Source organism: Chlorocebus sabaeus, chromosome 27 (genome assembly GCF_047675955.1).
Source record: "Chlorocebus sabaeus isolate Y175 chromosome 27, mChlSab1.0.hap1, whole genome shotgun sequence".
NCBI lineage: Eukaryota > Metazoa > Chordata > Mammalia > Primates > Cercopithecidae > Chlorocebus > Chlorocebus sabaeus.
Window position 1 is genome coordinate 34,763,652 of NC_132930.1, and position 21,571 is coordinate 34,785,222.

At 42.5% G+C, this 21,571-nt stretch overlaps 1 protein-coding gene across 2 annotated transcripts in view; it reads left to right on the plus strand.

The window, feature by feature from the left end:
- The window catches only part of TAPT1 (transmembrane anterior posterior transformation 1), a 65,497-nt gene extending 60,576 nt beyond the window's left edge, over nt 1–4,921 (plus strand). For both annotated transcript variants that reach the window (XM_008017823.3, XM_008017824.3), the window contains one exon: nt 2,609–4,921. In XM_008017823.3, the coding sequence (XP_008016014.2) occupies nt 2,609–2,838 (230 nt within the window). In that variant the 3' untranslated portion in view covers nt 2,839–4,921. The remainder of the gene's footprint in view (nt 1–2,608) is intronic.
- The last annotated feature ends 16,650 nt before the right edge of the window (nt 4,922–21,571 follow it).

The window sequence follows — 21,571 nt, forward strand, 5'->3', positions numbered from 1 at the left end:
CGCGTATATACCTGGCCCAGTGTTCTGAGTTTTTCCATTTACTCATTCGCTGTTCAATATTGAGCACCTGTGACTCGTCAGCTCCAGTGGATACAGCAGTGGGGTGGAAAGGCAATTCTCTGCTCCCGTGGAGCTTGTTCTAGATTGTCGGGAAGAGGGGTAGAGAGAAATAAGTATGCACTATGTCAAGTGACGGGGAACTGCGGAGAAAACAAAAGCAGGACGGGGAAAGGGAAGTACAACAGGGAGTTGGATGCTCCCCCAAGTGTGAGGAGATGGCACTGCACAGAGTCCTGGAGCCTGAGGACGGCACATCCAGCCTTCCAGGAGCAGCTCCCAGTCAGAGGCCCAGCAGGAAGAGGCTTGGTGCATCAAAGGACATTAAAAGCAAGGTGGCTGCAGTGGCCCATTCCCAGGGAAAAGGACTGGAGAGGGGGTTTTGGGGGCCATGGAGGGCTGCAGGCTGTTATGAGGACCTTGGCTTTGACTCCAGGTGGAAGGGGGCTGTTGTGGGGCTTTGAGCGGAGCAGTGGCATGGTGCAGCTGACATTTTAAAAGGATCATTCTCAAGCTTTGTGGAAAATAAACTCCAGAGGGGTGGGACCAGAGAGGCAGCTACCTGGCCAGGAGCAGGGTAGGCAGTGTGAGCAGGGAGAGCTGGCCAGGTTCTGGATAGACCTGGGAGGTTTGTGTGAAGTATTTGCTGATGAGGAAGTTACGCAGTGTGAGAAGAATAAGAGAGTTCAGGATGATTCCAAGGTTTCTGGGCCGGAAGATTTGGAGGAAGAACTGGGACACTGACTTAATTTTTGTTGTTAGGTGGCAGTTCCCTGTTCACAAAGGTGTTTGTTCATATGACTTTTAGTTTAAATGATATATTTTTAAATGTGTGGGACAACTGTGTGCCAGGTATTAGAGGAGATGCTGAAGATAGAAAGATAAATAAAGGATGTCCTTCAAGGCCTCATGTAATTACAGGGGTCCAAATAGGTGAGCAGAGGGTTTGGAGGGACAGGAGAGGGTTCTTCTAAACTAAAAGCTTGAAGGATGAAACTGGCCTAGGGCAGGCTGGTGGAAAGGGCACTCCAGAAGGGCCAGCATGAGTTAGCTCATGGAGGCCTGGAAAAGCATCTGGAGAACTAGCAGCTCAATATGGCAAGTGTGGAGTGTGCTTCAGAAAGAGGGAGGAGAGGAGATTTGGGCTGGACTGGAGTCCTACCTGAAAGTGGGGCTGTGCTCATCATGTGTACTTAACAGGAAGCAAAAATAAAGTAAAATAACAATGTGTATAATCACTGAGAAATAATTGTTTGCATTATAAGAACACTGTTAGTAATAAGGATTGTATTTTTTTCAGCTAACTAGGTAATTCATAGTGAGGCCTGTATGTGTTCTCTTGTTATGCATATTAGTTAAGAAGTTAGGCCAGGCATGGTGGCACACGCCTTTAATAATCCCAGCACTTTGGGAGGCTAAGGCAGAAGCAGTGCTTGAGCCCAGGAGTTCGAGACCAGCCTGGGCAACCTAGTGAGTCACATCTCCACAAAAAATATAAAAAGAAGTTAGTAAACATCAGTCTTGCTTTCAAGGAGGATCCAGTCTAATGGGGATAAAAGCTTTAAGCACGTACTACAGGGCAGGGCTATTGACTCAGGGATCATGTTATGAGAAGTACATTCAGGACAAGGGTCTGAGTGTTTGCACAGAATGTCTTGGAGGTCAGGAGAACACAGACCAGAGACCATTCAGGAGGGTGTTGAAGTCAAGCTGAAGAGCGGGAGGGGGCCATCTCTCAAGGCTGCATCAGATTCATCACGTTGTAAGGAGACAAAAGACAGCAGTCCTGGGGATGAGGGCAGGAGAGAGGAATTAGTGCAAGAGAGCTGGATGTGTCATTACCTCCATCATGGCAGTGGTGTGACCAGGTGTATGCACATGTCAGAACTCATCAGATTATACATTTTAAATGTGTACAGCTGATGGTATGTCTTTTTTGCCTCAAAGAAGCTGTTCTTACGTGGATTGAATGTATGATTCAGATGAGTCGCTCCGGGCCCCAGCCCAGCTGTCCCCAAAGCCAGGCTTCAGAATCTCTGTGGCCTAAAATAAACACTGGGGGTTTTGTTTATTTGTTTGTTTTTACCTCTGGTTTGTACTTCCCAGAGATGATGATGCTAAACCAACTGTAGCTGAAGTGACTGCAGATGACAGTTAGAATGTGGTAAAGTCTTCTTGGCCCACTCCCTGATGTTCTGTATTGGAGCAAATGTTAATTTTTCAGGACTGGCAACAGTCATGTTAGGTCTTGATTATATAGAGAGGAGCCGTATTGTAGGAGTTGTGATCTTTCTACAGTTGCGTGATGGCATTGTTTGTGTGATACGAGCAACGTAATATACCCTTCCATAAAATTGAACAAACAGATGATTGGCCTCTAAGTTTTATTGTAAATGATGGCTCTTATACAACATGCTATTTGGTTATCATTTGCTTTATCTAAAAGCATGGATGATGGGCACTTTTTTCAGCACCACTATATTGGTAAGTTTTTATTTATTGCACATTGGGGAAAATCTTTCTCTAATTTAATGGACCTATTTTATCACAGGCCTTTCCACAGAAGAAAACCTGTCTGCCTCTGTCACCAATCAGCCTGTTCATCAAAAGGAAAATATCATACCATTACTTGTGACAAGCAACTCTGATCAGTTTTTGACAACTCCAGATGGTGACGAGAAGGACATAACGCAGGACAATTCTGAATTAAAACACAGATCCTCAAAGAAAGATTTGTTAGAGATAGACAGGTTCACAATTTGCGGAAACCGAATTGACTGAATATGTGGCTCCATGTGCTGACGAAGCTGGGTCCTGGGGCAGCAAATGCTGTGTTGCCAGGACAGACAGATGCTAAACATGGCACTTAAATATTTATTTAAAAACTTAAATTATTATTGGCAAGCAGATCTTAGTATCTTTCTTCCAGTAATGTGGCCTGGCTGAGGGTCAGATCACAAGACAGGAGCGACCTCGGCCTTGACTCTCTGGGAAGCTTGATGGATTATAAAACTTCTCCTGCCTGGCCAAGCAGCAGCGTCACTTCCAGGACCCAACCAAGGCAACATCAAAATCTGTTTTGCTTTGTCAATCTGGGCTTCCAGAATGTTGAATTTGCCTCAAGGCCTCTTCAGTGTAAGGAAATACCTGGACAACTGTGAAGCTTTTACCATGACTTTACCTTACCAGTCTCATACTATTTTCACAAACAGTTTTCAAATGTTACTACATCTGCCAAAGCATTAAAAAAAATTAAACATAAGTCAACATAAATATTCTTACCACCAGAATAACCCTTAAAGATGTATCTTGATTAATCAGAATAAAAGGCTACCTTAAATAAGACATAATGAATAGTAGCATTTTGTAGGGTAAACAAAAACAAAAAACGCTAAACCAGTTTATTTATTTTAAAAATTAATGAAGGCTATGCATTACTGGGAAAAACCCTTCATAATTTTTCAGTTTACTCTTTAAAGCAAAATGTGAGCTGTATGTCATTTAATTGCGGTGGATAAAATATAAATGCCCTTACAAAAGGGCACTTTTTACACCAAGGAAGCAGAGCAGTGTTAACTTTAAGGTATACTTCACTGGTTTTGCTTTAAAACTAATTGCTTCATAAATTATTACAGCTAAAAGGATTTGGTGTTGAACAGGCTGAAAAATTGTCAGTGTACAAAATTCAAAACTGTCAATTTTAACTGTAAGTAAATGCTCCAGGTGTGTTAGGCAGCAGCATCTTGCTTGGGCTTATCAAATGCATCAGTCCTTCTGTTTAGGTGGACAGCGGGTGTGCCTGTGCTGGGGCAGGGTGTGTGTTCTGTGGGTGTGTGTCTGTGGGGATGTAACAGCCAGGGTGGGCCTGTGCTGGGGCAGGGTGTGTGTTCTGTGGCTGTGTGTCTGTGGGGATGTGACTGTCAGGGTGGGCCTGTGCTGGGGGTGGGGCAGGCCCCAGTCAGGAGAGGATTTTGTGTGAAAGTAAATGGGTGTTCGAGGCGTATGGGTGGCTGTCAGTGTGGGGAGGCATCTGTGTATGGCTGTTGGGAACAGCAACCAAAAAGTGCTTTTGGTTTTGTTTGAGATAACATTCTGTTTCCACTTAATTACTAGTTTGTGGCCTACGTCGTAGGTCAAGTTATTTCCCACCCCATTTTATCTTGATAAACCCGTTTGCATTTCTGTAAAACTTCTACAACTTCTGGTTTCAGAACTGTCCACAAGGTGGTCCTGTTAACTGTTATTTCCTTTGATGTTTTGATTTTGAAGTTTAGCTCTCATGCAAATGTTTCAGGCATGTATATATGCAGAAGGCAATTTTTAGGTGATTTTTCCATTTCTTGGATGAAATATAAAGCAAGCTTTAATATTCCGACCTGTTCATTTGAAATACAAAAAAAGTAAGTGAATTTTAATGTTTTGTATTAACTAAAGAAATCTGAAGATTAATGTTGAGGAAAGTGTATGGACATGCCTTTGTGAAACCAGGAAGTATTTTAAGTTAAAAATGAAAAAGCTTTTAATTGCTTTGTGTGTGTTTTAGTGGAGCCCCATTTTAGAATTATTATTTTTTTTCCATCTCCCTTTACCAACAAAAGGAACAATGCCACGGTGAATGGAATAGTTTGGGGAAAGCTTTGCCAAACACAACCCTGATTTCAGAGCAGGAACATGGTTTAGATAGATCTTCAGTTCCGCTTGAATTTTTCTGTTACTGTGCTGTCATTTTCAGAAGATTTCCATTCCTTTACAGATGCTGTTGGGAGTTCGGGATTATGTTCATTTCTTCTGTCATAATGGCATTCAATACTAATTTTATAAGTGCATCTTGTGTGAAACTCAATAAATTCAATTTTGTAATCTTTTTTAAAAAGGTCACTGAATTTCTTTTAATATTTACTATTGTATTTGGAAGAGTGAATTTCCCACTGTATAATAAGAATTTATTTGTAATTCACAAGTGGTAGAGCTATCTTAATTTGAATTATTGTTTTGGTCTTAATGGTGGCAAAATGTTTAATTTTGTCTTTGGAAAAAATAGGCTGGGCCTTGATTATAGATCGTTTAATATTTCTCAGCAAATGAAGGTATTTACATTTTACAAGTGGTTTGAATGTCGCACAAAATATTTTTCACATCTGGGAGTCAAGTTCAAGACAGTACTTTGGTTTTAAAAAAATCTAATGAAGGCACAGCCTAGGCCAGACCCTTACTAGGTTTTCCTTTAGAATAAGTGTAAAGACCAAGTGTCATTGATACACTTGTCCAGATTTTCTTGTGGACTTTGGCCAGTATTTAGACTTTATATTCATTTTAAATAAAGTGAAAGAAACTTGCTATAATTGGGTCATCAAAATATATCCTGCCACTCCTGGTAACTCAGCAGAGGAGGAGATAAATTTACAAAATAATATCTCTACATTGTTATATATTCTCATTTCAACTATTTTTAATCAACAAAGATTTGTTAATCACTTCCTATGTGTCAGAAACTGTTCTAAGTGGTGGGATCAGCAATGAACAAGGTAAGTCCCTATTCTTCTGTGGAAGACTGATAGGAACAAGTCAATGAAATAATGTCTGCTGGTCACAGGGTGTTCACTGACCAAATGATTTCTTAGGCTTATTTCAGCTCTAAAATATAGTTCTTTAAAATGTTTATGTAAGTCTGATTTTTTTCTTATTGGATTGACTTGAAATAAGATAATTGTATAGCAATTTTACAGTGCTTCTATAAAATAGAAATAAGAAAATACTTTCCTCCTGAAGACTGCTAGTTACCCAGCAAAATCCGTTCTCCTGTTCCATTGTGTAGAGTTGTAGCTGGGCACATGCTACTTGCTGGGGACTGCATTTTTCAGCCCCTCTTGCCGTTACCTGTTGGCCAGCTGACTCATTCTCCCCAGGGGATGTAAATTGAAGGGTGTATGCCGTTATTGGGCCAGGACCCTTAAGACCGTGGGTGAGTCCGCCTCACCTCCTCTGTCCCCTTCCCACAGGTGGAACCCAGAGAAGGTAGTGACCTTGTCCCAGTAGGTGCCCATCATGGCAGAGCCTTGAGAGAGAAGGAACCTGGATCCCTGAATGCCGCTGTGGAGCAGAGTTGCTGGTCAGCTTGGAAAATTCCGCTTGACTATACATAAGAGAAAAACTTGAGATGCCATTGTTTCTAAGCCACTGAACCTGGAGGTTCTGTTCATGAAGTTTAGCCCCACGTTAGTACATTAGGAAATCTGAGAGGGACTGTTTAGAGATCTTTACATGAAAGGAGGAAGGAGTTAGACCTATCTTGCTAAAACACATTCTTCTGAAAATTCTCTCTGGATACCCATTATTTATTATTTATATGGAAAAAGATAAAGATTACTCCACCTCACTTTTTCAGAGGTCAGACTCCCAGCACCCTTGGCTGCTTGAACTAAACATTAAACTTGCTCATAAATGGCAAAGTTCTATTTGTCCGTATACTCTATCAAATAGACATTTCTTGCCCTTTATCTCAGGAAAGTGTGTATAGTAAAAGTAAATTGTAAGTACAGCTTAACAGCAAGGAGAAGTAGAAGCAAAAGGAGTTAAGAGAGCAATAAAAATATACCTGAGGTCAATGATGCCGTGCCTGTGATTGCTGATAAACTGTGTTACAGGTCAGTGTGATGTGTGGTGTGCAGTAAGAGCCTGAGATCTAGGCTGATTTAGATTGTGTTCATTACATACAATTAAGGATTGTGTTTGTTTGATACAAATTAAGGTGTGTACAATTCAGAGGGGAAGTTGTTCAGAAAAAAATGGCATTCTCAGGGAGCTTGAGTTATCTGAAAAGTTTGCTTGTAGGGAAGAACTAATGCTTAGCAGTGCTGAGCAAACAAGGCATTGCTGTTCTAAATTTTATTAAGAAAAGAGAGTAAATATATCAGCAAGTTGGCAAAAGGCACAGTTATGCATAGTGTAGTAAAGTTGTATTTGAGGTTTTTTTGATATTTAATGACAAGGTGTAGGTATCAGTATAATATATTTTGCTTTTATATGTCTTGTTTTTTGTTTGTTTGTTTCTTGCTTTTGGCTTATAAGGAAACCAAGGGAGGTCTTGAGGGCCCATTTGGCCTCTTTTTTAAAGGTATTAGCTCAGGAACTACAGAATGAATAAGCTCTTGCAGCGTGAATAACCTTCAAAGTGGATGGTTTATTTTGAAACTGCAATTATTTTCAATAAGCCCGTTCTCATTCCATTTTTAATATGTCAACATAAGAATGTAAATACTGGGAAGGTTAGAAATTGCCATAATGTCAGGTTTAACCAGATAAGTGAAATGTATAACAAGGAAAAGGCATAAAAAGCTTGTTAGACTTATTTCACAGATATTAATTGCAGTCCCCATGTCCTCATTCCCCCAACCCTGATGAACTTCTTTCTGCTCCTAGGATACTCTCTGTTCCCTCTCACTTCAGTAGCTTTGAACTTGAGGGCCTCTGCCACATGACGTTCCTTCCCTTAGTTCAGGTCTCCTCTTGCATGTCACGTTTAGAGGCTTTCCCTGACCACGTGGTTTCAAGAAAGCATCATGTCCCTATCACCTTACTTTGTTACCTCTACAGCACAGGTCACCTTCTGAAATGCCCTGTTCACATTTGTATGATCTGTTTTCTCTACCAGAATATAAGCTTCTAAAGAGAAGGGCCGTGCCTGCCTTGCTGGCTGCACCAGCAACTCCTAGATCAGCGGAGATGCTCAGTGAAAACAGACTGAAACCCCTACAAAGTGCTTTGGTGCTGAATCACACCACTTAGTGGATTGTATATCCTTTCTCCCTTCCCCAACTCTGCAGGACTCGTCGGAAAGGTACTATTGCCAGGGGATGGGGTGGAGCCCTGAAGGTGCAGTAGAAGGAGCCGCGGGGGTTTCAGGAAGATCTAGAAGCCCCTGGTCTTAGCCTGCTCTGCCTCTGTCTAGCTGCCTGGCCTTGAGTGAGTGACAGCAATCGTGGATTTTAAACAGAGTATGGTCATATGCTAGAGAACTTCTGGCCCCCAGATCCTGTTTTAGTCTCTCCAATCTTTGGAAAAAGTAGAGGTGAGTTTTTGGACCCATCACCCTGAAATCCAGGGGGTGATGACTTTCCAGGGTTCTCACACTTTAGTGGGGAGACTTGCCCCGGGGCCTGTTGAAACAGATTGTCCTGGCTGGGTGCAGTGGCTCACACTTGTAAACCCACCATTTTGAGAGGCCGAGGTGGGTGGATCACTTGAGATCAGGAGTTCAAGACCAGCCGGGCTAACATGGTGAAACCCCATCTCTACTAAAAATACGAAAATTAGCCCAGTGTGGTGGTGCGCACCTGTAACCCCAGCTACTCGGGAGGCTGAGGCAGGAAAATTGCTTGAACCCGGGAGGCGGAGGTTGCAGTAAGCTGAGATCGTGCCACTGCACTCTAGCGTGGGTGACAAGAACGAGACTCCGTCTCAGAAAACAAAGGCTCTGTCTAAACAAACAAACAAACAAACAAAACAGATTGGGAGTGGAAGTCCAGGTCATCCAAGCCCCAGGACTGGAGGAGTTAGGATACTACTGGTCCAAGGACGAGGTAAGGAGTTAGGATATTACTGTCTTCTGCTGTCCGAAGAATGGGTTGCAGGACAACTAGCATAAAATCAGAGGCTAGCAAAGGGCTGTTTCTGTGATATAAACCAGGCTCAGGCAGGCCTGGGGTCATGCCAGGGCAGGGCCAGGAGCCCCCAGCCTGGTCTGGCTCTTCTCCACCTCGGAAGGGCAAAGCAGCAGCAGCCTCTTGGAGGAACCTTAACACCTCCTTTGGCGACACAGACACAGGACAGGGGATTCTGAACCTAGCTTTACCCATTTGTTTCTTCAATGCTGACACCACCTAGTAGGCAAAGTCAACTTTTATCTAACTGTGTCTCTCATTGGATGATCATGGTGATGAATGGCCTCCAGTTCTGCTACTCTCTGAAATGATGCCCAGGGGAAACAGCTGGAAGCATCTGTGAGCCCCTGCCAAGCCGCAGGAAACCGTTCCACTATCCCAGTGAGGGGGCTGCACTAAGAACTGGAAACATTGTTTCCAGTTGACAAGATGACATTTTTCTGAAGTTCAGATTCTATCTATCTTTACTTGAAAACACAGTAGAAAATAAGATGACTTTCCCTTGCAATTATTGTGGATATAAATGCACTGTTCATTTCTCTTTCAAAGATTAGTTCAAAAATGACTTAGGTCCTAGGATGATGGGATCTCTCAGCATTAAAGCAGCTCTAACAAAGCATCTGAACCCTGTTCCGGGGCTTCTGTTGTCCTGTACTCCCAAGAAGTTATCAAATAATTTTGTCTTGAAATAAGTGCTGTAGTATTAATAATAATTTTAAAACCAATACTTTTTTTTTTTCTTGAGAAGAAGTCTCAGTCTGTCACCCAGGCTGGAGTACAGTGGCGCAATCTCGGCTTGCTGCAACTTCCGCTTCCTGGGTTCAAGCAATTCTTCCTCAGCCTATCAAGTAGCTGGGACTACAGGCACGTGTCACCACGCCTGGCTAATTTTTGTATTTTTAGTAGAGACAGGGTTTCACCGGGTTGGCCAGGCTGGTCTCGAACGCCTGACCTCAGGTAATGATCCACCTGCCTCAGCCAAAGTGCTGGGATTACAGGCGTGAGCCACTGTGCCCAGCCTAAAACCAATACTTATTAAACGTCTACTACAAATCATCATACAAGGCCCTTTTAATTCATTACCTTATTTAATTTGCACATTGTCCCCAAAAAGTCCTCATTTTACACATGTGGAAACTGAGGCTCGAGAGGCTCTTTTCTCAACAAAGTCACCCAGCTAGGGAGTAACAGGGCCAGGATTTCAACCCTGCTCCTTCTGATCCCAGAGTGCTGGCTCGTAACCAACATGCAGCCTGTAGGCCTCAGGACAGCCTTCCACAAGAGCTCTTACAAAATACTTTTTCTTAAATCATTTTCTAACAAAAGCATGCATACTTAACAGAATTTCCATTCCTTCTGCCCTCCTTTCAGTTCACATTTTCCATACTCTCATGTGATTCTAATTCTCCATAGATTGGCTTTGCTGAGTGTTATTTTAGCATTTGGATTATGAATAGATTGTTCTGGTTATCCTGTTTATATTTTATATTGTTGAATCATCTTTTTTCTCACCAAGGAATCATGACAGTGTGAGGTGTATTTATATGATGCCTGGCACTTTTTCTTCTTTTTTTTTTTTTCAGATGTGGTCTCACTGTCACCCAGGCTGGAGTGCAGTGGCTCAACCATAGCTCCACTGCAGCCTTGAACTCCTGGTCTCAAAGGATCCTCCCACCTCAGCGTCCCAAGTATCAGGGACTACAGGCATGTGCCACCACGTACAGATAATTCTTTTCTGTCCTTGACTTCTGATTCCACCCTGCAAGGTGGGCACAGTGTGAATGGGGCTATCCATGTTCCAACCGGTTAAACCAAGGCCCTGGTTTTCCGAGAGTCCAGATGCAGTGCCTGGGCTGGGAAATGGGACTTCCCACCGTAGGCCAGCATAGGGCTTCCAGCACTGCTGTTCAGCACTGAGGAGGGGACACTGGGGAGAGTAGCCCACTTCCTGGCTCAAGCAGTGGCAATTATCACACATTTTTAGAGCTTTCAGTGTTTCATTCCGTAAATAATAAGTGGCCACTATCCTTAGCAAACTAATGCAGGAACGAAAAACCAAATACCCCATGTTCTCACTTCTAAATGGGAGCTAAATGATGAGAACTCACGAACACAAAGAGGGGAACAACAGACACTGGGGCCTACTGAAGAGTGGAGGGTGGGAGGAGGGAGAGGAGCAGAACAAATAACTACTGGGCACTAGGCTTAATACCTGGGTAATGAAATAATCTGTACAAAAAAACCCCATGACACGAGTTTACCTGTATAACAAACCCGCACATGCACCCCCAGAATACCTATAATTTCACCATCTAATTTGGTGCATATTTCTTCAACTTTTTCTGATAATATATAATAGATATAGGTTTCCACATGTAAATAGACCTCAGTAAGACTCTACCTTACATGTTGGCTTGTAACATGCTTCATTCCCTTTACATGTAGTGAGCATTTTCCCCTTGTCAATAATTTAAAATGTTTTCAATGGCTATGTAGAATTCCCATGTATGGCCATATGCTCATTTGTTTAATCCCTTCCTCTCTGCTGGACAGTTCTCTGATTATTTCCTTAGGATACATTCTGAGAGTGGAATTAGTTGGACAAAGTCTTGATGTCTGTTGCCAAATTGCTTTCCAGAGGCACCGAGTGTAGAAGCATGCCTGAAGTCTCCACACTTTCACCAGTCCTGGGTTGAATAAGTGGTCTCCTAGGTCTTGCCAAGCTTACCGATGTTTCAAAAAAGGTACCCAGTTTTAAGAATGTAATTAAATATTTAAACATATTTGTTAGATATTTTCAGTGCATTTTTAGTGACATGTTTGTATCTTTTTCTTTTTGATGTCAATGTTTTTCTTAATGATTTAAGTAAGTTAATGAATTAAAGGTCATTCACTTTTTTAGGGGATCCAAATGCATCCATTAAAAGGTAGAAATTCCTTGCCCCACCCAAGGGATTAGGCCAGGTCCTCAGTGAGACTTGGAAATCAATTCTTACTCTTGAAATATGCCACCTACAAATAAGGAAGAAAGAAAGGACACGTTAATATCTTAATGCTTACAAGGCCTTTGGTAAGAAGCCAAAAGGGGGATGCATGAAGCATCTCTCATATGATGTGTCTATGAGAAAAAACTGCCATGGGGCCAGGCACCGTGGCTCATGCCTGTAATACCAGTGCTTTGGGAGGCCGAGGCGGGTGTATCACCTGAGGTCAGAAGTTCAAGACCAGTCTGGCCAACATGGTGAAACCCCATCTCTACTAAAAATACAAAAAAAAAATAGCGGGGTGTGGTGGCAGGTGCCTGTAATCCCAGCTACTCCCGAGGCTGAGGCAGGAGAATTGCTTGAACCCGGGAGGTGGAGGTTACAGTGAGCTGAGATTGCACCACTACACTCCAGCCTGGGCAACAAAAGCGAAACTCCATCTCAAAAAAAAAAAAAAAAAAAACCTGCCATAGATAGAAAAATAACATGTATTCAAAGTCACTGGATTAAGACTCAGAAAAAATGGATTCCAGTGAAGCTCCACGATGAAGTATTGGAAGGATCCCTAAGTATTTCAGGGCTTCGTTTTATCTGCTTGTAAAGTGAGAATTGATGTTTGGATGCACTCACCAATGAATTTACTGAAAGGTTTTCCATCCTGTCATTCTATGGTCATGTACATTTTGTTCGCTTTTTCTCTCTCTTCCATTTAATAACCTTTCTGGTCAGTTGAGCCAATGCTGGACTTCGGACTTCAGATAGCTACTGGAGACTTCTCTGTTTTTAGGAGTCACTCCAGTGAGCTCAAAGGACCAAGACTTTCCATGGGTAGATGTTTTAGAGAAGATGGAATAAGGTGGAAAGATGGCACAAACCGAAGGAACTGAAATGTATCCTCCTTGGACAGAAGATTTAGGTGACTCTTGGACGCCTTCTCCTCCCTAGTGCTCTGTAAACCATACTCTATTCCCCTTTCCTGGGGGTTGCTGAGTATGTGGGCCTGAGGGAGTTGTCCTCTAGCCCATATTCTATTGGGAAATTTCAGAAATCTTTAAAGCGATTTGCTAAGGAGCAACCCAGACATTGGGAAACTCAGTCTCTTTTTCACAAAAACAGCCTCTTTTTCTGGAAGACTGCTGGAAAAAGTAGAAAAAGCTTTCCGCTTTGGAATCAGAAAGACCTGAGTCTGAATCAAGGCATTGCCTCTATCTTAACAAGTAACTTTGGTGAAACAATCTTACCTCTCAGAGTCTCTCCCCTCTGGGTAAAATAGAAATAATAATACAAACCTCCCAGGATGGCTGCATGTTTCAGTGAAATAATGTATGTAAGTATCTCAGCAAGTCACGCTTCCTTTCTCCCTTGCTTTCTAATCTAAGAGGTGAATGGTTTCACATTTTGACTGTTTTGTCCAATTCATCCAACAAACATTTACCTGCAGTATTCAAAACATGGTGCCAGGTACTCATGGCTAAACCCACGGTGAATCAAACATGTCACCATCACTGAACTGCAGAACAGATGCAGTAAGAACCATTGGGCATATGGAGATCATTGTCAGGGTGGGCCAGAGGGAGGGGAGGCTATGCTAAGCTCTGTGGGAAAGAAGGCATTTGAACTGCATTTCTGTTGGGCAAGACTCAACTGCAGGTGACAGTAAACCCAACTCCAGCAGCTTTAAGAGCACCAGGTCAGCTGAGCTCTGGGATGTGTGGGAAGAGGTACGGCTGGAAGAGTTGTTTGAGCTCTGCCTGCCACAGAAGACCTTGGCTGCCAGGCTGCAGATGAGCCCTCCTGGAAGAGTTAACCCTGGGCAGGGTTCTCAGCTCCTCAGTGCCTTTCTTCCCAGGGTTCACTTCTCTAACACAGGCTACCCCACCCCGGGGATATTCTTCAGGTGTGCTCCAGTTACAACTATTTCTTGGCATTCTTTTTCTCATGTGAGATAAACTGTCCTCATGTCTTTTTAAGCACACAATTGTCACAAATGCTTCCCAAGATTCTGTTTAAACTCACCATCTGGATATTTCCCCAAATGACTTTGGACAACTTGTCATGCAGAATAGTCGTTTTTCAATGGGGCTCACATCGTTGGGGCCAGGGTGCACAGGGCATCTGATGGATTGAACCCAGCCTGTGGGACTCAGCACTCTGCATCCTCTTGTTTCTCTCCACCACTGTTGCCCCATAGGCGGAGGACACAGCAACTGGGTATGAAATGACCCCTTTTCTCCCACAAAAGAGGGCTTTGCTCAGTCTCCTTTGTGTTCAGAAAAAAAGCATTTTGTCTTTACTAGTGGTTCTTTTCCATTCCTTTGGATGAGTGTGCCACCAAACCTTTGATATGTCACATCCTGATACTTTAGTGAAAGTCCTGGCACTGGCTCCTGGACCATTTGCAGCATCAGCATCCTTTGTCATAAAGGTGACAGTGGGTGATGGTCCGAGGGTGGTGGATAGGGAAGAGGTCCTGTGCCCGTGATGCCTTTATGACTGGATTTTGCTTGCAAGGGAGGGAATGTCTAACAGCTTATCATGGGTACTGCAAAAGTATAAAGTAGTCTTCAGGGAATGAAGAGGGATCTTATTTAAAAGGAACCTTAACTCATCTTCCATTCACTCATTCATTCAGTCAACAAACTAAGTGGCAAGAAGAGTCTCAGAGGATCACTTTTACTGCTCTGCATTCCGTATAAGAAATAGCCATAGTAGGTTGGACACTGTGGGTCACGCCTGTAATCCTAGCACTTTGGGAGGCTGAGGCAGGCAGATTCCCTGAGCTGAGGAGTTCAAGACCAGCCTGGGCAACATGGCGAAACCCCGTCTCTACCAAAAATACAAAAAAATTAGCCGGGCATGGTGGCGCACTCCTGTAATCCCAGCTACTCTGGAGGCTGAGGCACAAGAATTGCTTGAACCTGGGAGGTGGAGGTTGCAGTGAGCCAAGATCGCGCCTTGGCACTCCAGCCTGGGTGACAGAGCAAGACTCTGTCTCCAGAAAAAAAGAAAAAAAGAAATAGCCATCTGAAACTGCTTATCGTATTTATTAAAATACTGATTGCCACAAATACCACAGAGAGTTTCAGATGGCTGTTTCTTATATGTAATTTTAAACATAGATACATACACTTCTATATGTTGCCTTGAGTTTTTGTGGGTAAAGGCCGTGGACAAATAACTAATGAGGAAGGAAACAAAATCTCCATTTTCCAATAAGGTAGGGCTCCCCTGCTCTGAGAGGTGAGAGAAATGATCAAGATGTAATGATAATAAATCTTTGCGTGTAATGATAATAAATATTTGCATTTTGTAGAGCCGTGTACTGTGTTCTCATCAACTGTCTTCTCTAGATGAAATTGGTTTAATTATCTTCATTTTTTCAGAGCAGGAAAGGCCTGCAAAGGCTAGACAGCCTGGCCTAGGTCACAGATCACACACTAGCCCTGAAGTCAAGACCCACCCAAATGCAAGTTTCTGACCCACAGCTGTGGGTTTGTCCCACCCCACTGCCTGAGGAGAGCACCCTACTGCCACGGTAAATTGCGTTCCTATGATTTCCTAATTAAAATGGCAGTAATTAGCTCTGTTATTTTAACATAGATCACTGATATCAATGTAGTCTTTTCCTTCACTTGCAAAAGTCCTTTTGCTTCCCACTATTTAATTAGGCCACAAGATAATCCCCCCTAGCAACCTGCTGACCCCATTTGAAAAGCTGAGGTCTTATCTCATTGCAGAAGCAGCATCCTAACTGGGAATTAGAGTCTTCTATGTGCCCATGAACTCTGTCTACAAACACAAAGGCAGCCTCCTCACCCCTGGGTTTCGTCCTAGAGCGGTTCATTTTCCCGCGCTACTGTTATGATCAAATGACACCAAGCTTTTATGTTTAAATAGCCATTTACAACTCATCAACTCTGCGATTTAGAGAGATGCTGCAAGTTCAAAGTAATACAGTAAGTGGCAGAGGCAGGATTTAAATCCAAGCAGGCTGGCTTCAGACCCTACTTGAACCATTGTCTGGTCCGCTCCCTCTGCAGCCTTTCTGCGGTGCTGAGGGCTGTGTTTGACAGCTAGACTAGGTCCAGGCCATAGAAAGGCAAGACCAGCAGAGCAGCGAAGGGTCCTAGAACTGTCCTCTTCTATGGGCCCCTCCAGATGACATGCACATCAGCTAATTCCACACAGGGACCAAAGGGTACAGAGAAAAGAAGGGTGGGTGCTTGCCACATCCTGTCTGAATCTTCACAGCAAGGAGGGTAATATCTCAGGCCTATAGCTGAGGAGCCTGAGATCTAGGCAGGCCAAGTGAACTGCCTAAAATCATGCAGCAGGTGGCGAGATGAGAATTAAACCCAGTCTGTCTGATGGAAAAGACCATTCTGCTATGGCAGACAGAAGGGTGGCAACATCATCCCGTTTAGAATCAGAGGAAATAATTGCAAGCGCAACTGGTGCCAGTCATCAAAGAGGATTAAGAAAGAGCCACTGGCAGCTAAAGGTTGTAACTGGCAGTATAAACCAGGCTCAGGCGGAGTCGAAGGCTCCTTAGTTAAAACCTCAATAATTCCAGGGCTTTTGTTTCTCAAGGATCAAGATCCAAGACACGTTACAGATGGAACATGCTCTCCTTAAGGGAGCCAGACTCAGTTGTTTCCTAGGAAAATCAAGACTCAAGTTGACATGTTCTGCTTCCTTCCATATAACGTGGAATTCAGCCAGTTCTCAGACTGACCCACATTTAGAAGACCCTGCAGTCTCGCCTTCATGATACCTGGGCATCCAGTGGTAGCAAGATGACAAAACACAGAAAGCAAGATGGTAGTGGGTACAGTTCCTGGAGTGATTGAAAGGACAGGATGAGAAGAGCGGATAGGGAAAGGTGAGTTCCCCGCCATCTTCATTCAGACACAATCTCTTCTTCAAGGCCATCTCCACCTGTGAGGTCCAGGGAATAAGGAGGACAGGTCACATCTCCCCTGCTGCCCTTACCCACACCTGCCCTCTTCCCCACTGTAGGAACCTCTGACCCACCCTTCTTCAGTAGAAGAACTGCCAAGACCTACATGAAAGATGAGATCCATTTGGGGAGATTAGCATTACATGTCTCCCTGCTCAGGAGACAGCCTCTGGGGCTGCAGGCCAGGAGAGCTACCAAAGCTGGCAGGACAGCCCGGAAAGCCAAGTTCCCTAAATATCCCCTTTCCCACTCCCCCTTGGAGTAATACGGCAGACCCCTGAAAGAGAAAGTTCTCGGAGGCCCACTCCTGGAGGACACCTGCACACTTGCTATGTCCCAAGATTCTCCCCATTCAAAGGACAGCACCTGGCACGGCTAAGGCTTGAGTCTATTCCAATTGGTGCCTATGCCTTTGGGTTGCAAGATATTTTGTATCTCACCCTAGGTTCTGAATAAAATTTTATCAGACAAAAAGTTTTCTACTGCTTTAAAACAATTGAAAACCATTCTCCTGTGCTTTGCCACCCCTCTCTATGTCTAAGGTTTCTAACTGGAGCCCACACTTGATTTCAGTGTAAAATCAATAATCAACAAAAAATAATGGAATGTCAAGTTACAAGAAAAAATCATGGCTGGGCGCGGTGGCTCATGCCTGTAATCCTAGCACTTTGGGAGGCCGAGGCAGGCGGATTGCCTGAGCTCAGGAGTTTGAGACTAGCCTGGGCAACGTGGTGAAACCCTGTCTCTACTAAAAATATAAAAAAATTAGCCGGGCGTGGTGGCACGCCCCTGTAGTCCCAGCTATTCAGGAGGCTGAGGCAGGAGAATTGCTTGAACCCAGGAGGCAGAGGTTGCAGTGAGCCAAGATCATGCCACTGCACTCCAACCTGGGCAACAGAGCAAGACTCCGTTCACCCCCACCCACCAAAAAAAAAACGTAAAGCATGAAAAATATTTGGAAATCATATGACAAAGGGGCTATTCCCATACAAAATCAATAAGAAAAAAGAGAGCTCAATGGAAGAGAAGAAAGGGATATGCAAAACTGATTCCAGAAAAAAATAAATGCGTACAGCCAGTAAGCATAAAAATATGCAATCTCTCAAGTAACTTAAAAATTGCAAATTGAAACAAGAACAGGAGACTAGTTTTTGCATATTAAATTAATACAAGATAATGAAGAACTATAAAACCATGCTGATGGGGATCATTCGCACTTTTCTGCATTTTTGGCAGAAATTATAAATTAATATTACTTTTCTGGGCCCAGAACTATTTGACAGAAGGTATCAAAAGAATTAAAAGATACATAAACTCAGTATATTTTGGGGTTCAGAATGAATAACAGCTCAAGTTCTAGATTCAGATAAACCAAGTTTGATCACAGTATTTCCTGTTTATAGCTGCTTAACTTTAGGCAAGTCACTGAATCTCCAAGTCTCAGTTACTTTATCTGTAAAATGGGATTAATTTTAGTGTCTGCTTCCTAAGTTTCTCTGAAGTTTTTTTTTTTTCTTAGTCTGTCGCCCAGGCTGGAGTGCAGTGGCGGGATCTTGGCTCACTGCAAACTCCGCCTCCCGGGTTCATGCCATTCTCCTGCCTCAGCCTCCCAAGTACCTGGGACTACAGACACCTGCCACCAGGAGTTTCTCTGAATATTAATTGCGGCAACATTTGCAAGGCACTTTACTTAATCACTGGCTCTTAGTAAGCACTCAACAAATATTCACTGTTTTATTGTCGTTAAGAATCTATTTTAGGAACATGTGATTTGTTCACAATGTTCTTTATAATAACACAAGTTATGATGATGTCTAAAAAACGTGGTGTTTAAATTAATTATAGTTCATCCACATAATACATTTCCATGGAGATATTTTAAAATATAACGTCTTTATTGACATAGAAAAATGCTTATATCATATCGCTAGTGTGAACCCTGAATATCTGAGACAGGTCCAGTCAGTTTAGAAAGTTTATTTTGCCAGGGTTAAGGATGTGTGCCTATGACACAGCCTCAGGAGGTCCTGATGGCATGTGCCCAAGGTGGTTGCAGAACAGCTTGGTTTAATACATTTTAGGGACACACGAGGCATCAATCAATGTATGTATGATGAACTTTGGTTTGGTCTGGAAAAGCAGCACAATTTGAAGCAAAAGCAGGACAACTCAAAACAGGAAGGCTTCCAGGTCATAGGTAGATAAGAGACAAATGGTTGCATTCTTTTGAGTTTCTGATTAGCCTTTCCAAAGGAAGCAATCAGATACGCATTTATCTCAGTAAGGAGAGGGATGATTTTGAATGGAATTGGAGGCAGGTTGGCCCTAAGCAGTTCCTAGCTTGACTCTTCCCTTTAGCTTAGTGACTTGGGGGCCCCAAGATTTATTTTCCTTTCACCCTAGCAAAGGAGAAACAGATGAAACACTATAATAGGAAACTGTATTTTTAAGTCTTTACAAAGAGCCAAGAACGTTGGTTGAACTGTTGAGTGATTATCATATTTGTGTGTGTGGTCAGACTCCCACGTGTTTTTTTTTCATTATGCGATTTTTAAAAATAGGGTCTTGTGTTTTTTTATTGATATGTCATAGTTGTACATATTTGGTAGATACATGTTATCGGGGGAACCCGCCCCCAATATTTCAATGTAGGTTCTTTCTATTTTCCATAAGTGTAGGCCGGCTGAGAAATAATGAGAAAGAGCACAAAGAGAGGAATTTTACAGCTGGGCCACTGGGGGTGACATCACATATCAGTAGGACTGTGATGCCCACCTGAACCACAAACCAGCAAGTTTTTTATTAAGGGTTTCAAAAGGGGAGAGAGTGTAAGAACAGGGAGTAGATCACATGCTTCAAAGGGCAAAAAGCAGAACTACTAATAAGGGTCCAACAAAGATCACAAGGCAAAGGACAAAAGCAGAAGTACTGATAAGGGTCTATGTTCAGCGGTGCACATATTGTCTTGATAAACATCTTAAACAACAGAAAACAGGGTTCGAGAGCAGAGAACCAGTCTGACCACAAATTCACCACGGCAGAGTTTTTTCCCCACCCTAGTAAGCCTGAGGGTACTGCAGGAGAACAGGGCGTGTCTCAGTCCTTATCTCAACCGCATAAGACAGACACTCCCAGAGCGGCCATTTATAGACCTCCCCCCAGGAATGCATTCCTTCCCCAGGGTATTAATATTAATATTCCTTGCCAGCAAAAGAATTTTGCAATATCTCTCCTACTTGCGTGTCCATTTATAGGCTCTCTGCAAGAAGAAAAATATGGCTCTTTTTGCCCGACACTGCAGGCAGTCAGACCTTGTGGTTGTCTTCTCTTGTTCCCTAAAAGTTGCTGTTATTCTGTTCTTTTTCAAGGTGCACTGATTTCATATTGTTCAAACACACATGTTTTTACAATCAGTTTGTACAGTTAACACAATTATCACAGTGGTCCTGAGGTGACATACATCCTTCGTTTACGAAGATAACAGGATTAAGAGATTAAAGACAAGCATGAGAAATTATAGAAGTATTATTTGGGAACTGATAAATGTCCATGAAATCTTCAAAATTTATGTCCCCCTGCTGCAGCTCCAGCCGGTCCCTCCATCTAGGGTCCCTGACTTCCCGCAACACATGTGATATTTTGACACATGTGTAAAAGGTGTAATGATCAAATCAGAGCAATTGGCGTGTCTAGCACCTCAAACATTTATCTTTTCTTTGTATTGGGAACGTTACAATTCTTCTGGCTGTATTGAAATGTACGATAAATTATTGATAGCTATAATTTCCCTACTATACTATAAAATCATAAGACTTATTCCTTCTACCTAACTGTATTTTTGCACATATTTATTTTTTAAACCAGTTTTAGGTTCACATAAAAATTGAGTGTAATGTACTGAGTTCCCATATGTTCTCCACCCACCACACTTGCAGCCACCCCCACTGTCAACGTCCCCCACCAGGATAGTGCATTTGTTAGAATTGATGACAATTCTACATTGACACATCATTATCACCCAAAGTTCATAGTTTTTATTAGGGTTTACTCTTGGTGCCGTGCATTCTTTGAGCTTTGACAAATGAGTAATGACATGGATCACCATCATAGTATCATATGGAATAGTTTCACTGCACTAAATATTCTGTGTGCTCTGCCTCTTCATCTGTCTCTCCCACCAATCCCTGGCAACAACTGAACTTTTTACTGTCCCTATAATTTTACCTTTTTCAGAATGTCATATACAGCATTTGGAATTATGTAATGTGTAGCTTTTTCACACTGGCTTCTTTCACATAGAAATATGCATTTAAGCTTCCTTCACATCTTTTCATGACTTGGCAGCTCATTTATTTTAAGCATTGAATAATATTTCATATTCTGGATGTCCCACAGTGTATTTACTCATTCATCTGTTGAAGGACATCTTGGTGCTTTTAAATTTTGGTGATTATGAATAAAGCTGCTATACATATCCACATGCAAGTTTTTATAATTTTATAGCATCTTTATTGACATATAATTCATACATCATAAAATTCACCCATTTAAAGTATACAATTCAATAATTTCTCATATATTCACAGAGTTGTACAACCATCACCGTGATCAATGTTGGAACACTTTTGTAAGCCTCCAAAGAAACTCTGTACTCACTAGTAGCCACCCACCCAACCCAACCTTAGGAAATCACTAACCTACTGTCTACAGATTTATGAACTCTGGACATTTCATGAAAGTGGAATCATATGACAGGTGGTCTTTCGTGACTGGCTGCTTTTATTTAGCATAACATTTTTAAGGTTTATCCATGTCACAGCACATATCAGCACTTCATTCCTTTGTATTGCTGAATAACATTTATTGTATAGACACCATATTTTCTTTACCTACACGTTAATTAGTGGACA